The sequence below is a fragment of the Oryctolagus cuniculus genome, chromosome 12, assembly GCF_964237555.1.
Source record: "Oryctolagus cuniculus chromosome 12, mOryCun1.1, whole genome shotgun sequence".
NCBI lineage: Eukaryota > Metazoa > Chordata > Mammalia > Lagomorpha > Leporidae > Oryctolagus > Oryctolagus cuniculus.
The window spans coordinates 54630634-54644051 of NC_091443.1; the positions used below are offsets into that span (position 1 = coordinate 54630634).

Below are 13418 nucleotides of genomic sequence, written 5' to 3' on the forward strand. Positions count from 1 at the left end.
ATATTTACATACTAAGAGCACAAAGGGATCACTTGCCAGTAGGTCCATTTATGCATGACACTTAGCACTTATGGCTATGTGGTATGTAAGGTTTCAGCTTACTCCTTGGCTATGTGCCAAGAAGAAAATTCAGAGAGGAAAAATAAAATATTACCCCATAGGGTAAGAAGAATGTGAGGGGCTTCTGGAGAATTGTATGATTTAATGTGTAATTTGCCATTAGTTTCAAAAGGTGAATTTTAAAAGGCTTTCTGCCTGCTCCAAATCTCATATTGATAGTAAATATGAAAGCCCAGATGAAAGGTATTATTTCTGTTTTTTTTTTTTTTGGCATCATGGCCTTTTGATATTTGGGGTCCTCTCCCCTGATATTATAAAATATTTATCCAATAGATGAAATAGTTTTGAAATTTTATTTAATCATGATGAAATCCCAAGCCCTTCCATTCCCTGAGGAAAAGTGAACTTACAGAACTTGTCCCTACTTCCTGCCATGCTTCAAGTAAAGAGGCATGGCTAAAGGTTCCTGGGGAATAATTAAATAGTACTAGAGCGACAACAGAAAGATCTACCATCAGAGTCTCCATTTGTATTGTGAAGAAAGAGAAAAACATATGTCACAGACCAATACCAGTTCTCAAATTTGTTGTTTAGGGACACGTTGGTTGTATTATGATAGCCATTAAAATGGCACTTTAAGTCCTAAAACTGGTAGAATGTTATTTGACAAACATACGGAGTACTTAACTAAAGTGGGTGAAGAAGGCAGAAAAAGTCTCCCCTGTACAGAGCAATTCAACAGAATTCAGAGTTTGTGGTGGGAGGGAGGCAGGAGCAGCATAAACCAAGCAACATCAGTGAGTGAGTGAGTGAGTTGTTTATTCTTTTCACTTGAGAAAGATGAATGTGGATGCGGTGAGGGCGCAACAAACGTTCTGAAATGTCCTCACCCTTCTTTAAGTAAGCGTTCTCTTAGAGGGCCTAGGAAACAGGCACAGGGGTTTTGAACAAGAATGATATGGTATTATATATGCTTATTTTTCTGTAATCTAAAATGTATTTCTAGGTAAACACAATAAGGTTTATGGCCCCTTTTGTGTGATAATATATACAACAAAGCACCAGGACAGTCAAGGGACTACCACATATATATCAATAACATTCCTAAACAGCCTTAGTTTTTTAAAGATTTATTTATTTATTTGAAATTCAGAGTTACACACAGAGAGAAGGAGAGGCAGAGAAAGAGAGAGAGAGAGAGAGAGAGAGGTCTTCCATCTGCTGGTTCACTCCCCAATTGGCTGCAACAGTTGGAGCCGCATCCCACGTGGGTGCAGGGGCCCAAGCACTTGGGCCATCTTCCACTGCTTCCCCAGGCCATAGCAGAGAGCTGGATTGGAAGCAAAGCAGATGGTACTAGAGCCAGAGCCCATATGGGATGCCAGAACTGTAGGCGGCAGCTTTAGTTGCTACACCACAGAGCCTGCCCCTAGATTTGATTTAAAGGCAGCTTAGTGTTTTATGCTTCAAGAGTATAGTATAGCTCTAGTGAACAATATATTTAGAATGAAGATAGCTTTTAGATGTTACTAGATATTTTTAAAGATTTGTTTATTTATTTAAGAGATACAGTTACAGAGAGAGAGAGAGAGAGAGAGAGAGAGAGAGAAACAGAGAAAAGTCTTCCAATCTGATAGTTTACTCCCCAAATGGCCACAACAGCCAGAGCTGGGCTGATCCAAAGCCAGGAGCCAGGAGCTGCTTCAAGGTCTCCCAGGAAGTTACAGGGGCCCAAGCACTTGGGCCATCTTTTCCTGCTTTGCTGGGGCATAGCAGAGAGCTGGATCAGAAGAGGAGCAGCTGGGACTCGAACCAGAGCCCATATGGGATGTTGCTGCCGCAGGAGAAGGCTTAGCCCACTATACCACAGCACCAGCCTCTTGTTGGTAAATTTTTATGCTCATCTTCACTCTGGTTAGCCTAACAGTCATTTTTTAGGGCTTGTTTCTTAAATAATCTTGTCACTAAATCTCTATACTTTATGAACAACCTGATTCAATGAACAAATATTTGAATGTTAGATTCAGGAGAGAGAAGATTAATATTTCACCTCAGGGTGCTGTAAGCCACTCTGATCAAAGTCCTAGGGAGTCTGTCTTAGCAAGAATCTCCCATAAGGGCTGAGCATCAGGTTTTATTCACTTCTAGCTAATTGAATAAATGTGCGATCGTCTCACGCTGCTGGAGCTGGACAAGTCTTGGGCAAGTTGATATTTGTAGCGAGGAGGGAGGAGGACGAGTTTCAGAGCTGCCCTTCTTCAGACAGGCGTACTGGGGATCTTCTCCCTGTTGTCTTCAAGTTTTGTGTGTGTTGGTCCCCAGCCACAAGGGGGCAAGATAATCCTCATCAGCTCATTCAGACTGGCTTAGCATGTACACTCAGTCTGCTCATGCTGCATACACTGATGCTGGGAGCCAGGTAGAGCAAATATCACCCAGAATTACATCACCTACTAGGTTTCTCCTGTAACTTACCCCTCTTTCAGTGTTGACTCCACGATATTTTAACTTTGCTTAGCAAGAGCCCATAGAGTATTATTTAGTGTCACTGTATCTCAAAGCCATTACACACCTACTGATTTCCTGCTATTTCTTTTTCTTTTTTTTTTTTTGACAGACAGAGTGGACAGTGAGAGAGAGAGACAGAGAGAAAGGTCTTCCTTTGCCGTTGGTTCACCCTCCAATGGCCGCCGCGGCCGGCGCGCTGCGGCTGGCGCACCGCGCTGATCCGATGGCAGGAGCCAGGAGCCAGGTGCTTTTCCTGGTCTCCCATGGGGTGCAGGGTCCAAGCACCTGGGCCATCCTCCACTGCACTCCCTGGCCACAGCAGAGGGCTGGCCTGGAAGAGGGGCAACTGGGACAGAATCCAGCGCCCCGACCGGGACTAGAACCCGGTGTGCCGGCGCCGCTAGGCGGAGGATTAGCCTAGTGAGCCGCGGCGCCGGCCCGATTTCCTGCTATTTCAATGGCTCTCTGGCTTCCTTCAACTGAACTTCTGGTATTACAATAGTCTGTGTACCCCCAAATCAATTTCAATCCTTTTACTTTTAGTCTAAGGCCAAAATTAGCCAAGAAATTATTCCAATTAAACCACTTCTTTTCAACAAGAAAGTCAGTCTTCCTAAAAAAAGTTGTTTTCCCTAGAATTTTCAACATATTTCTACACTTGAAATTTAGATTCTGCATGCTTTTCCTATTATTCTTTAGTTCTTCCTGCACTATTCTCTGCTTTCTTTCTTCTTACACGCGTCTCTGTGATGTATTATAACAATTGTTGGCATGGCAACCGACACCGTGACATCTCCAGCCAGCTATTTGTCTTCTACTTAGTAAACTTCAGTAGGTAGCTGGCTCCAGACAGTAAAACCAGGAGTGGACTTGTGCCAAGTAGCCTGAAGGTGCTAGGAAAATATTGAGCTCATTTATTGCCAGGTGAGATCAAATATTTTAGTGCAATGGCAAATAATCAAACAAAAACAACAAACCCTTTCTTTGGGATCAGGAAGACATTGGTCAGCTAAGAGCTCCTGATGGAGGCTAACTTGTGACCACTGGGCAGAAGCTAGCACTGAAATCAGCTGGGAAGAAGTAGTCGCCCGTGTGGCCCAAGTCCTCTTTTCAGGTCGAAATGGCTTTGGAAGCCTGCAGGCTTGGTGGTGGGTGCTGCCTCCCTCGAGCAGTACCGCTCAGCACACGTGGACTGCCCTTTCACTCACCGTCCCTTGGGTAACGTGTGTAACTCATACACATTTCGGATTTTCTTCTGTGATTTAGAGGAGGAAAAGAGACTCACTGTGTGTACTGTGCCGTTAATACTAATGAAGAACCAAAGTGACTCCATTTTAAAACAAACAAAAAAAAGCAGCCTCCCTTTCCCATAGCAGACCTGGGTCCGTGTAAAAGCAGGCATTCAGGCATTCGGGTGATATCAAAGCTTACCAGGGACAGCTAGCTCGGTGGACCAAGGACAGCACAGTAGAGATTGCTAAACAAAGTAACTCCCTGTGCCCAGAGCTTCCATGCTGTATGTAACTCTTTTTTCCTGCTGATGTGGCTCTTTTTTGCTTTAAAAACTCTCCCTAACAAAGACCGGGGCCTCACTCCTTCCTCTGCTGTGCCGGTTGGTTGGATGCGGTCCCTGTCGCGGCTTGTACTCCCAAATAAACCTTGCTTTTGCAGTTCGGTGTGATCGACTTTCTGGAGGTCTCTGCGGGAATCTAAGCGATCTGGGCACAACACTAACCTGAGAGCAGTAATTCACAATCTTTAGAGATTAGGTTTGATTGTTACAATTCTGCTGCTGTTCTCTGCCAATATGTTATAGCAAATAGCTACTTCACAGTGAGAGTAAACTTGAGACCTATATATTTGAGACTGCTTTGAGAGTCTCACCTACCTTTGAGGACACTTTTCATAGTTTTTCTCAAGTCAGTGTTGACTTACTCCTTAAATCAATGTATTTGGAGCAGTGATAAAATTTTGATATATTAACCTAATTGCCTAAGTTTGGTGAATGGCAGGGCAGGGGTGGGGGGGGGGTCCAGCTTTTTGAAAAAAAAAAAAAAAAAAACAAACAACAACAACTTTTACATTGACTCCTTGGGTAGTGTTGAGAAGCTCACGGATGAGAAACTATTACTCAACAGAATGAAAAACATGTGAGGAATATCCAAGAAATTGGCTGATTCAGTTTGTCATTGTCCATAGTATGTAAACAGTGAATCTTTGAAATTGTTTTTGCCAACTTCAAAGTGTATATTTATTGGAAAAATTAAAGCCAGCTGAAAGCGTTAGATATTTCTATTTGCTTATGTCATGGAGTGTTGGGCTGTGGGATGATTTCTGGCTGACTTGACAGTTCCATCAAAAGAAGAGATCATTTTTGAATTTTCATTTACAATCAGGTGTAGCCTTATTGTTCCCCAAAGAATAGTAAAGGTGTCAAAGTAGGGTCGGTCCTTTCTTCTCTAGAATTGTGTGTTCTGTAAGATTCCCAGGGAGTAAGTCATAGAAGGTGTTCTCACAATAGCTGAAATAGAGCTTTCCATTGGTTTCCCTCTGCATACATTGAAGAAGATCTCATTCTTTGCTCATCACAGACTGTGGCTGTAAACTTTGTTAGAAGCATTTGTATTGCATCTTATGTGGAGCACAAATGAACATCAGTTCAAGAAATTTAATTGACATTCAGTTTTATTGAATGTCTACCAAATGCCAACCATTATTTCATATCTTGGGGATTCCTGTATAAACTCCACAAACTTCTACCTTTATTCTATTCGAAGAAGAAGAAAATAAATAACTTAAATTAAATAACAATATAGGAGCCAGCACTGTGGCGCAGCAGGTTAATGTCCTGGTCTGAAGCACCGGCATCCCTGTTCAAGACCCAGCTGCTCCACTTCCTATCTAGCTCTCTGCTATGGCTTGGGAAAGCAGTGGAAGATGACCCAAGTCCTTGGGCCCCTGCACCAGTGTGGGAGACCTGGAAGAAGCTCCTGGCTCCAGATCGGCACAGCTCCTGCCGTTGTGGCCAACTGGGGAGTGAACCAGCGGATAGAAGACCTCTCTCGCGCTCTCTCTGATTCTCCTCTCTCTGTGTAACTCTGACTTTCAAATAAATAAAAATATCTTTAAAAAATAACAATATAGCAGATTGAAAACAATGTGGGAACAATTAAGCATGAAGCAGAGATGGATTTTAGAGTGGCAGGTTTTGATTTTAAATTGATAGAGACTGCCCCACAGAGAACAAGGTATTTAAGCAATATTTTGAGTGAGAGAACTTGAAAATACACTTGACTTAGTGCATTTTTATGGATAAAAAAATCCTTCATTTCACATTTGCTATAACTTCACCATTTTCATGCAGTTCTATTTTATCATAAATTGAGTATAGGTGTTTATATACGGATTGATGTCTGGAATCTCATGTTGCAATTTGTGCCCATTGTACCAGTAACACATTCTCTTATTGTAGCCTTCTAGTAGATCTTAACATCTGCTAAGATAAATCCTCTCTATTCATTTCTCCACAAACATTTTTGGGTAGCCTTGGACCTTTAATTGTTCATATAAACTTAAAATCCACTTGTCAATTTGCAAAACAATGGTTGCTGGCATTTTGATTGGGACAGTTTTGGATGGGAAGGATTCTTATAATCTGCTTAGTGATTTTTTACAATCCATAGTCTTGGCACAAAACCTCCACTAAATTATAAAATAAAGTATTATAGTTTTCTATGTTGAAGTCTCATGATTTTTGTTAGACTGACTCCTAAAGATTTTAAAAAAGGTTTATTTATTTGAAAGGCAGAGTTTTACACACACACACACACACACACACAGGTCTTCCATCCTCTGGTTCACTCTTCAGATGGCTACAATGACCAGGTGGGGCCAAGTTGACTCCTGGAGCCAGGAGCTTCTTCCAAGTCTCCCATGTATGTACAGAACCCAAGTACATGAGCCATTTTTTTTGCTACTCTCCCAAGTACATTAACAGGGAGCTGGATTGGAAGTGGAACAGCTGGGACTTGAACCATACCCTATAGGAGATACCAGTGTCCCAGATGGTGGCTTAACCTGCTGCACCACAGTGCTAGCCCTAGATTTTTGTACTAATGTAAAAGCTATCTTACACAAATTTTGACTTTCTATGTATTGTAAGGTTCTATGGATTGTTTATATATTCTAGATACTGTACCCTTTTGGGAAATGTAGCTTACAAATAATTTTTCTATTCTCTGTTATCTTTTAACTTTTTACATAATGTCCTTTGATATGCAGATGTTTGTTGATGCTTAATTTATCTCTTTCACCTTCCTTGTTTTTTATACTTTTTGAAAGTCATGGAAATTTTATGTGTATTTGTAAATGCTTTGTAATTTTATCCCCTATATTAAAGTCTTCAATGCAGTTTTAATTGTTTTTGCATATTATTGAAGTGTAGAGATTAACTTAATCTCTTACATGTGGATTTCTGGTTGTCTATGCAGAATTTGTTGAACGGATTATTCTTTTGCTTTGAATGGACTCAACATCTTTGTTGAAAATAGATATTGAACATGGGTATATGGGTTAATTTCTGAACTATTAACCTATTTAGTTTCTCTATATGTCTGTCTTTCTCTTCTTTTAATTATTTATTATTACAAAGAGCACAAATTTCAAGTAGTTCATAGACACAACCCTAAGAACATAAACTCCCTCCCTTCCTTCCTTCTCCTTCATTTCTTTTTTATCTTTTTAAACCTTTATATAACATATTTTTAATTTCCTTCATAATCACAGGCTTAATGCTCCACTAAGTAAAGAGTTCAACAAGTTCAAAAGAAAGACCATTGCTCAACAAGAATAGAGACAAGAGCGATAAATAATGATCAAACCCTAAAGATAGCAATTTCATTCATAGATATTAATGTTATTTTGTACTCCATTAGTCACCATAAATCAGAGAAAAGATGTGCTATTTGTCTTTTTTTTTTATTTTATTTATTTTTTTTTTGACAGACAGAGTGGACAGTGAGAGAGAGAGACAGAGAGAAAGGTCTTCCTTTGCCGTTGGTTCACCCTCCAATGGCCGCCGCGGCCGGCGCGCTGCGGCCGGCGCACCGCGCTGATCCGATGGCAGGAGCCAGGATCCAGGTGCTTTTCCTGGTCTCCCATGGGGTGCAGGGCCCAAGCACCTGGGCCATCCTCTACTGCACTCCCTGGCCACAGCAGAGGGCTGGCCTGGAAGAGGGGCAACCGGGACAGAATCCGGCGCCCCAACCGGGACTAGAACCCGGTGTGCCGGCGCCGCTAGGCGGAGGATTAGCCTAGTGAGCCGCAGCGCCGGTGCTATTTGTCTTTTTGAGTTTGGCTTATTTCACCAAACATAATGGACTCTAGTTGAATCTATTTTGCTGCAAAACATAAGTTTTTTTTTTTTGGACAGGCAGAGTTAGAGAGAGAGAGACAGAGAGAAAGGTCTTCCTTCCATTGGTTCACCCCCCAAATGGCCGCTACGGCCGGCACTGTGCTGATCCGAAGGCAGGAGCCAGGTGCTTCTCCTGGTCTCCCATGGGGTGCAGGGCCCAAGTACTTGGGCCATCCTCCACTGCCTTCCCGGGCCACAGCAGAGAGATGGCCTGGAAGAGGGGCAACCGGGACAGAATCCGGCACCCTGACCGGGACTAGAATCCGGTGTGCCAGCACCGCAGGCGGAGGATTAGCCTATTGAGCCATTGGGCCGCCAGAACTCAGTTTCTTTCAAACTTACCTCACTATTTTGGTGAATGTGTTTGGTAGTGTATTACATTTTGTGGCTATTATGAAGCACAATTTTTTTTTTTACTTGCATCTAGCTATCATTTTAAAGTTTCTTAATGTTTTTAATTACTGTTTTAGTTATTTTAATGGTAATTTCAATGCAAAATATTGCTAGTATTTGCTTTAAAAAAGCAAAAATAAGTGCTAGGATGAGAACAAAATTTTAAGTTTCCTTTCAAGAGATAATTGATGAGTATTGGTGTGTTATGTCCTAATTCTTCTTTTTCTCTTCATTATCTTTTAGGCAGGCAGGAGATTCAAGCACTTGCCTTTCTCTCTCATTCAACATTTCTAAGGAGAGAACATAGGAACGTTGCACATGTTTCAGTTCTTCCCTCTCTTACCAAGGCCATTGTAGGAGGCGACGGAGGTCATTCCTGGCGTAAGAAGTCTGTCAGGGGTTAGTGCTGTGGCATACTGGGTAAAGCCACTGTCTGTGACCTGGCATCCTGTACAGGTGCTGGTTCAGGTCCCACTTGCTCCATTTCCAATCCAACTCCATTCTCCTGGCCTGGGAAAGCAGTGGAAGATGGCCCAAGTCCGGGGAGACCTGGAAGAAGCTCCTGGCTCCTGGCTTTGGCCTGGCCCGGCCCTGGTTGTTGCAGCCATCTAAGGAGTGAACCAGTGTATGGAAGATCTCTCTCTCTCTCTTTCTGACTTCTCCTTCTCCTTCTGTAGATCTGAGAGTAAAACAAATAATTTTTTTTTTAAAAAAGAAGTCTGCCCAGAAGAGGATGGTGAAGGTCATTCACTGTTGCTGCAGGAGCTATAGTGAACACTCTGACATCTTTGTGCCTCTTATTGGAGGATGGGGTGCACAAAGGCACTGTGCATCCAGATTTGCTGCCTGGCTGATTTGCTGTGTAGGCTATGGGCTCAATAAGCCAGTGTTATCCAGTACTCAGGGAATGAATTAAGGCATGCTGACAGTCCTATACAGTGCCCAACTTTAATCTCCTTTTGTAGCTGAAATGAAAAGGCTTCTATGAATCTTGCCTTTTCTGTGTTCTTAGAGTGCTATTTATTTATTAAGATGCAAAATGAGCAGGGCATTTTGAAAATGTGTTGGGGGAATAATGCACCTCATTTTAGACATTAGTATTATCAGACACTGTATATTCTCTGCATGGCTAGTGTTCATTCAGATACATATGGAGAGAAAAGCACTTGTGGTGCCGGCACACCGGGTTCTAGTCCCGGTCAGGGTGTCGGGTTCTGTCCCGGTTGCTCCTCTTCCAGTCCAGCTCTCTGCTGTGGCCCGGGAGTGCAGTAGAGGATGGCCCAAGTGCTTGGGCCCTGCACCCGCATGGGAGACCAGGAGAAGCACCTGGCTCCTGGCTTCGGATCAGCGCAGCATGCCAGCTGTAGTGGCCACTTGGGTGGTGAACCAACGGAAAAGGGAAGACCTTTCTCTCTGTCTCTCTCTCACTGCCTAACTCTGCCTGTCAAAAAAAAATCATAAATTACTTAGGGCACAAATTACTATTGTTTCATTAGGCTTATTCCAGATAGACACATTTATACATCTCACCTCCACTTTTTGTTTCAGTACACTTATTCTTTTGCTTTGAGAACTTGTGGGTGGTATGAAGATAATGATAGAAAATGCCATGTTATATGAATCTAAAGCAATGTGAATTAATAACTAGTTGGAGAAAAATTATTTTCACAACATATCATTTAGGTCTTATGTTGCTGAGAAGAAATTTTTGGATAGCTCACTTAAGAACTTCAGACACTAAAAAGTCTACAAATGCACAAAATAATTGTGAATGTAAAAGGGAATATTATCTATTTTTGTGGGTGGTGAGTGTGAGGAAGAAGAGGCAGAGGTAGTATCAGGTTCAGCGTGGGAGATGGACGTTTAGTGTGGCAGCCCTTCCTCACCCCAATTTGTAGTGAGGCTAATTAACCCACATAGAGCTGGAAGTGAGTTTGATTTTGGATAAAATGCTGAGTTGAGTCATGCGCCCAAGTTGATGAGCAAAGCCAAGATCGCAGGGAAGAAGGAGTGAGAGAAGCACACATGAATATATTTGCATGGTGTGCATGCAAGGAGAGTTTTGGGGGCCTCCAGATTTATAGCTACTGTGGAACTAGGGGCTGGAGACAGATTTATACACACCTGTAAAGGATAGAAACTGATCAATTGATATCTGGGTTACATATGATTTTGGCTTCCAAAATGTCTGAGAATGTCTGGCATTTTCTTGTTTCCAGGCAGAAGTCATTGGAATAATAATACAATAAAGTCTAATACAAAGAATTCATTAAGGTACCTGTAACTTTTTTTTAAAGATTTATTTATTTATTTGAAAGTCAGAGTTACACAGGGAAAGAAGGAGAGGCAGAGGGAGAGAGAGAGAGAGAGAGAGAGAGAGAGAGAGAGAGGTCTTCTATCCACTGGTTCACTCCCCAGTTGGCTGCAAAGGCTGGAGCTGCACAGATCCAAAGCCAGGAGTCAGGAGCTTCTTCCAGGTGTCCCACGTGGGTGCAGGGGCCAAAGACTTGGGCCATCTTCTAATGCTTTCCCAGGACATAGCAGAGAGCTGTATCGGAAGTGGAGCAGCCGGACTAGAACCGGTGCCCATGTGGGATGCCGGCGCTTCAGGCCAGGGTGTTAACCTGCTGAGCCACAGCGCCGGTCCCTGTAACATTTCATTTGCTATTTGAATCATTGAACCGCATCCCTCAAAAAATTCCAGAAATGTTTGCTTTCTCAAATTTCCCTGGGATCATTATTGACTCTAGCTCTTGAGAGGGTGTCTTTGACCGAATCTTGTAATCCTAAACAGTTTTCTCAGGGCCTCTTTCACTTCCTTATTCCGGAGGCTATAAATCAAGGGGTTGAAAAGTGGAGTCAGCACAGAATAAAACAAAGTCACAATTTTCTGGACCCCTGCTGGGTTGCCTGCTGTGGGACTCACGTACATCACCATGATGGAGCCGTAGAACAGGGAGACCACAGCCAGATGGGAGCCACACGTGGAGAAGGCCTTTCTCCGGCCCTCAGCAGAGGGGACTCTGAGCACTGCTCTGATCACCAGGGCATAGGAGCCGGTAATGAAGAGGAAGGTGGAGAAAATTAGGACCGAGCTCACTACGGCACAGACGGTTTCTGTGGAAGGAGCTGGCACACAAGACAACTTCAGAAGGGGCCCAGGGTCACATAAAAAGTGATCAATAGTATTGGGGCCGCAAAAGGGAAGCTTGGAGATCAGATACACTGGGAGGAGGAAAGAGGAGAAGCCGCACGCCCAGCAGCAGGCTCCCAGTCTGCAGCAGCGTCGCGCTGTCATGATGGTGGGGTAGTGCAGGGGCCTGCAGATGGCAAGGTACCTGTCAAAGGCCATGGCAGACAGGAAGAAGGTCTCCGTGGTGCCCATGGAGAAGAAGAAGTAGAACTGGAGGAAGCAGCCAGAGAAAGAGATGGTGTTGGTCCCAGAGAGGAGGTTGACTAGCATATTGGGCACAGTAGAAGTGACATACCAGATCTCCAGGAAGGAAAAGTTGGCCAACAGGATGTACATGGGGCCATGGAGATGCTGGGTCCACCACACAGAACAGATAATGCACAGGTTTCCAATGAGTGTCAGGACATAGGTCACAGAGAAGAGGGAGAAGAGGAGGATCTGAATCTCCTGGGGACAAGGGAATCCAAGTAGAATGAATGCATTCACAGGGTCAGAGTGATTATGACTTCCAGGGTCTTTCATTTTTTCTCCTACTGCAATGTAAGAAATGGTCAAGTTATGTGATTCTATACAATTTTTTCATTAACATTTTCTCTAAATTTCTTTACAACTTATTATTTAATAGCACAGTCCTAGGTAACTAATAGATTTCAGCCTATGCCTCAGTGTGACGCTGGGAGGAAATGAAACTTGGGGGTTTGGGTGCTTATTACAGTCTCAACATCTTGAGTGCCATGCCCATCATGGTCCAATAAACACCAGCCTCCGTTAATGTCTTCAGCACTGCATGAGACAAGATAGAGGCTTCCTTGCCATTGGGGATTTACAGTGTGTTTCAGACTTACATAAGCTCAAGCGAATTTAAACAATTGTTCAGTTCAATCTCCGAGGAAGAAATATTAAAGTACCATATAAACATATAGGGTTTGTTTACAATACAATCCTTAAAAGTATCACAAGCATGGTTTTAGATGGTGTTTTATTTCATGGAGCATTGTGAATATCAGGAAAAATAATTTGTAATCAATAATGGCAGCAAGGTAATACCAATATTTCTGTGTCTTTATTTTGTTTATTTTTACCACATTTTTCAACACTCCACATCCAAACTATCATGAAATCTCTAAGACCTCATGTTCCAAATACATTCAGAATATAATCAATTTTTAGCATCGACATATGTTTTTTTTAAACTTTTATTTAATAAATATAAGTTTCCAAAGTACAGTTTATGGATTACAATGGCTTCCCCCTCCATAACTTCCCTCCCACCCACAACCCTCCCATCTCCTGCTCCCTTTCTCATTCCTTTCGCATCAAGATTCATTTTCAATTATCTTTATATACAGAAGATCAATTTAGAATATATTAAGATTTCAACAGTTTGCACCCACACAGAAACACAAAGTGTAAAATACTGTTTGAGTACTAGTTATAGCATTAATTCACATTGAACAACACATTAAGGACAGAGATCCTACATGAGGAGTAAGTGCACAGTGACTCCTGTTATTGACTTAACAGATTGACACTCTTGTTTATGGCGCCAGTAATCACCCGAGGCTCTTGTCATGAGTTGCCAAGGCTATGGAAGCCTTTTGAGTTCACTGACTCTGATCTTATTTAGACAAGGTCATAGTCAAAGTGGAAGTTCACTCCTCCCTTCAGAGAAAGGTACCTCCTCCTTTGATGGCCCGTTCTTTCCACTGGGATCTCACTCGCGGAGATCTTTCATTTAGGTCTTTTTTTTTTTTCCTTTTTGCCAGAGTGTCTTGACTTTCCATGCCTAAAATACTCTCATGGGCTCTTCAGTCATCTCTGAATGCCTTAAGGGCTGATTCTGAGGCCAGA

At 42.6% G+C, this 13418-nt stretch overlaps 1 protein-coding gene, 1 long non-coding RNA gene and 1 pseudogene across 2 annotated transcripts in view; 1 reads left to right on the plus strand and 2 right to left on the minus strand.

Annotated features, from left to right (window-relative positions):
* LOC100348419 (olfactory receptor 11G2-like) overlaps nucleotides 1-13418 on the minus strand; it is a 35595-nt pseudogene that overhangs the window by 20310 nt on the left and 1867 nt on the right.
* Nucleotides 3015-13418, plus strand: part of LOC127483792 (uncharacterized) — a 35526-nt gene continuing 25122 nt past the window's right edge. The window contains exon 1 of the long non-coding RNA XR_007910462.2: nucleotides 3015-3492. This is a non-coding gene — a long non-coding RNA (uncharacterized lncRNA). The remainder of the gene's footprint in view (nucleotides 3493-13418) is intronic.
* LOC100348166 (olfactory receptor 11G2-like) lies at nucleotides 11121-12234 on the minus strand. The gene has a single exon (XM_002717858.4). The coding sequence runs from the start codon at nucleotides 12087-12089 to the stop codon at nucleotides 11121-11123; it is 969 nt and encodes a 322-aa protein (XP_002717904.1). The 5' UTR covers nucleotides 12090-12234.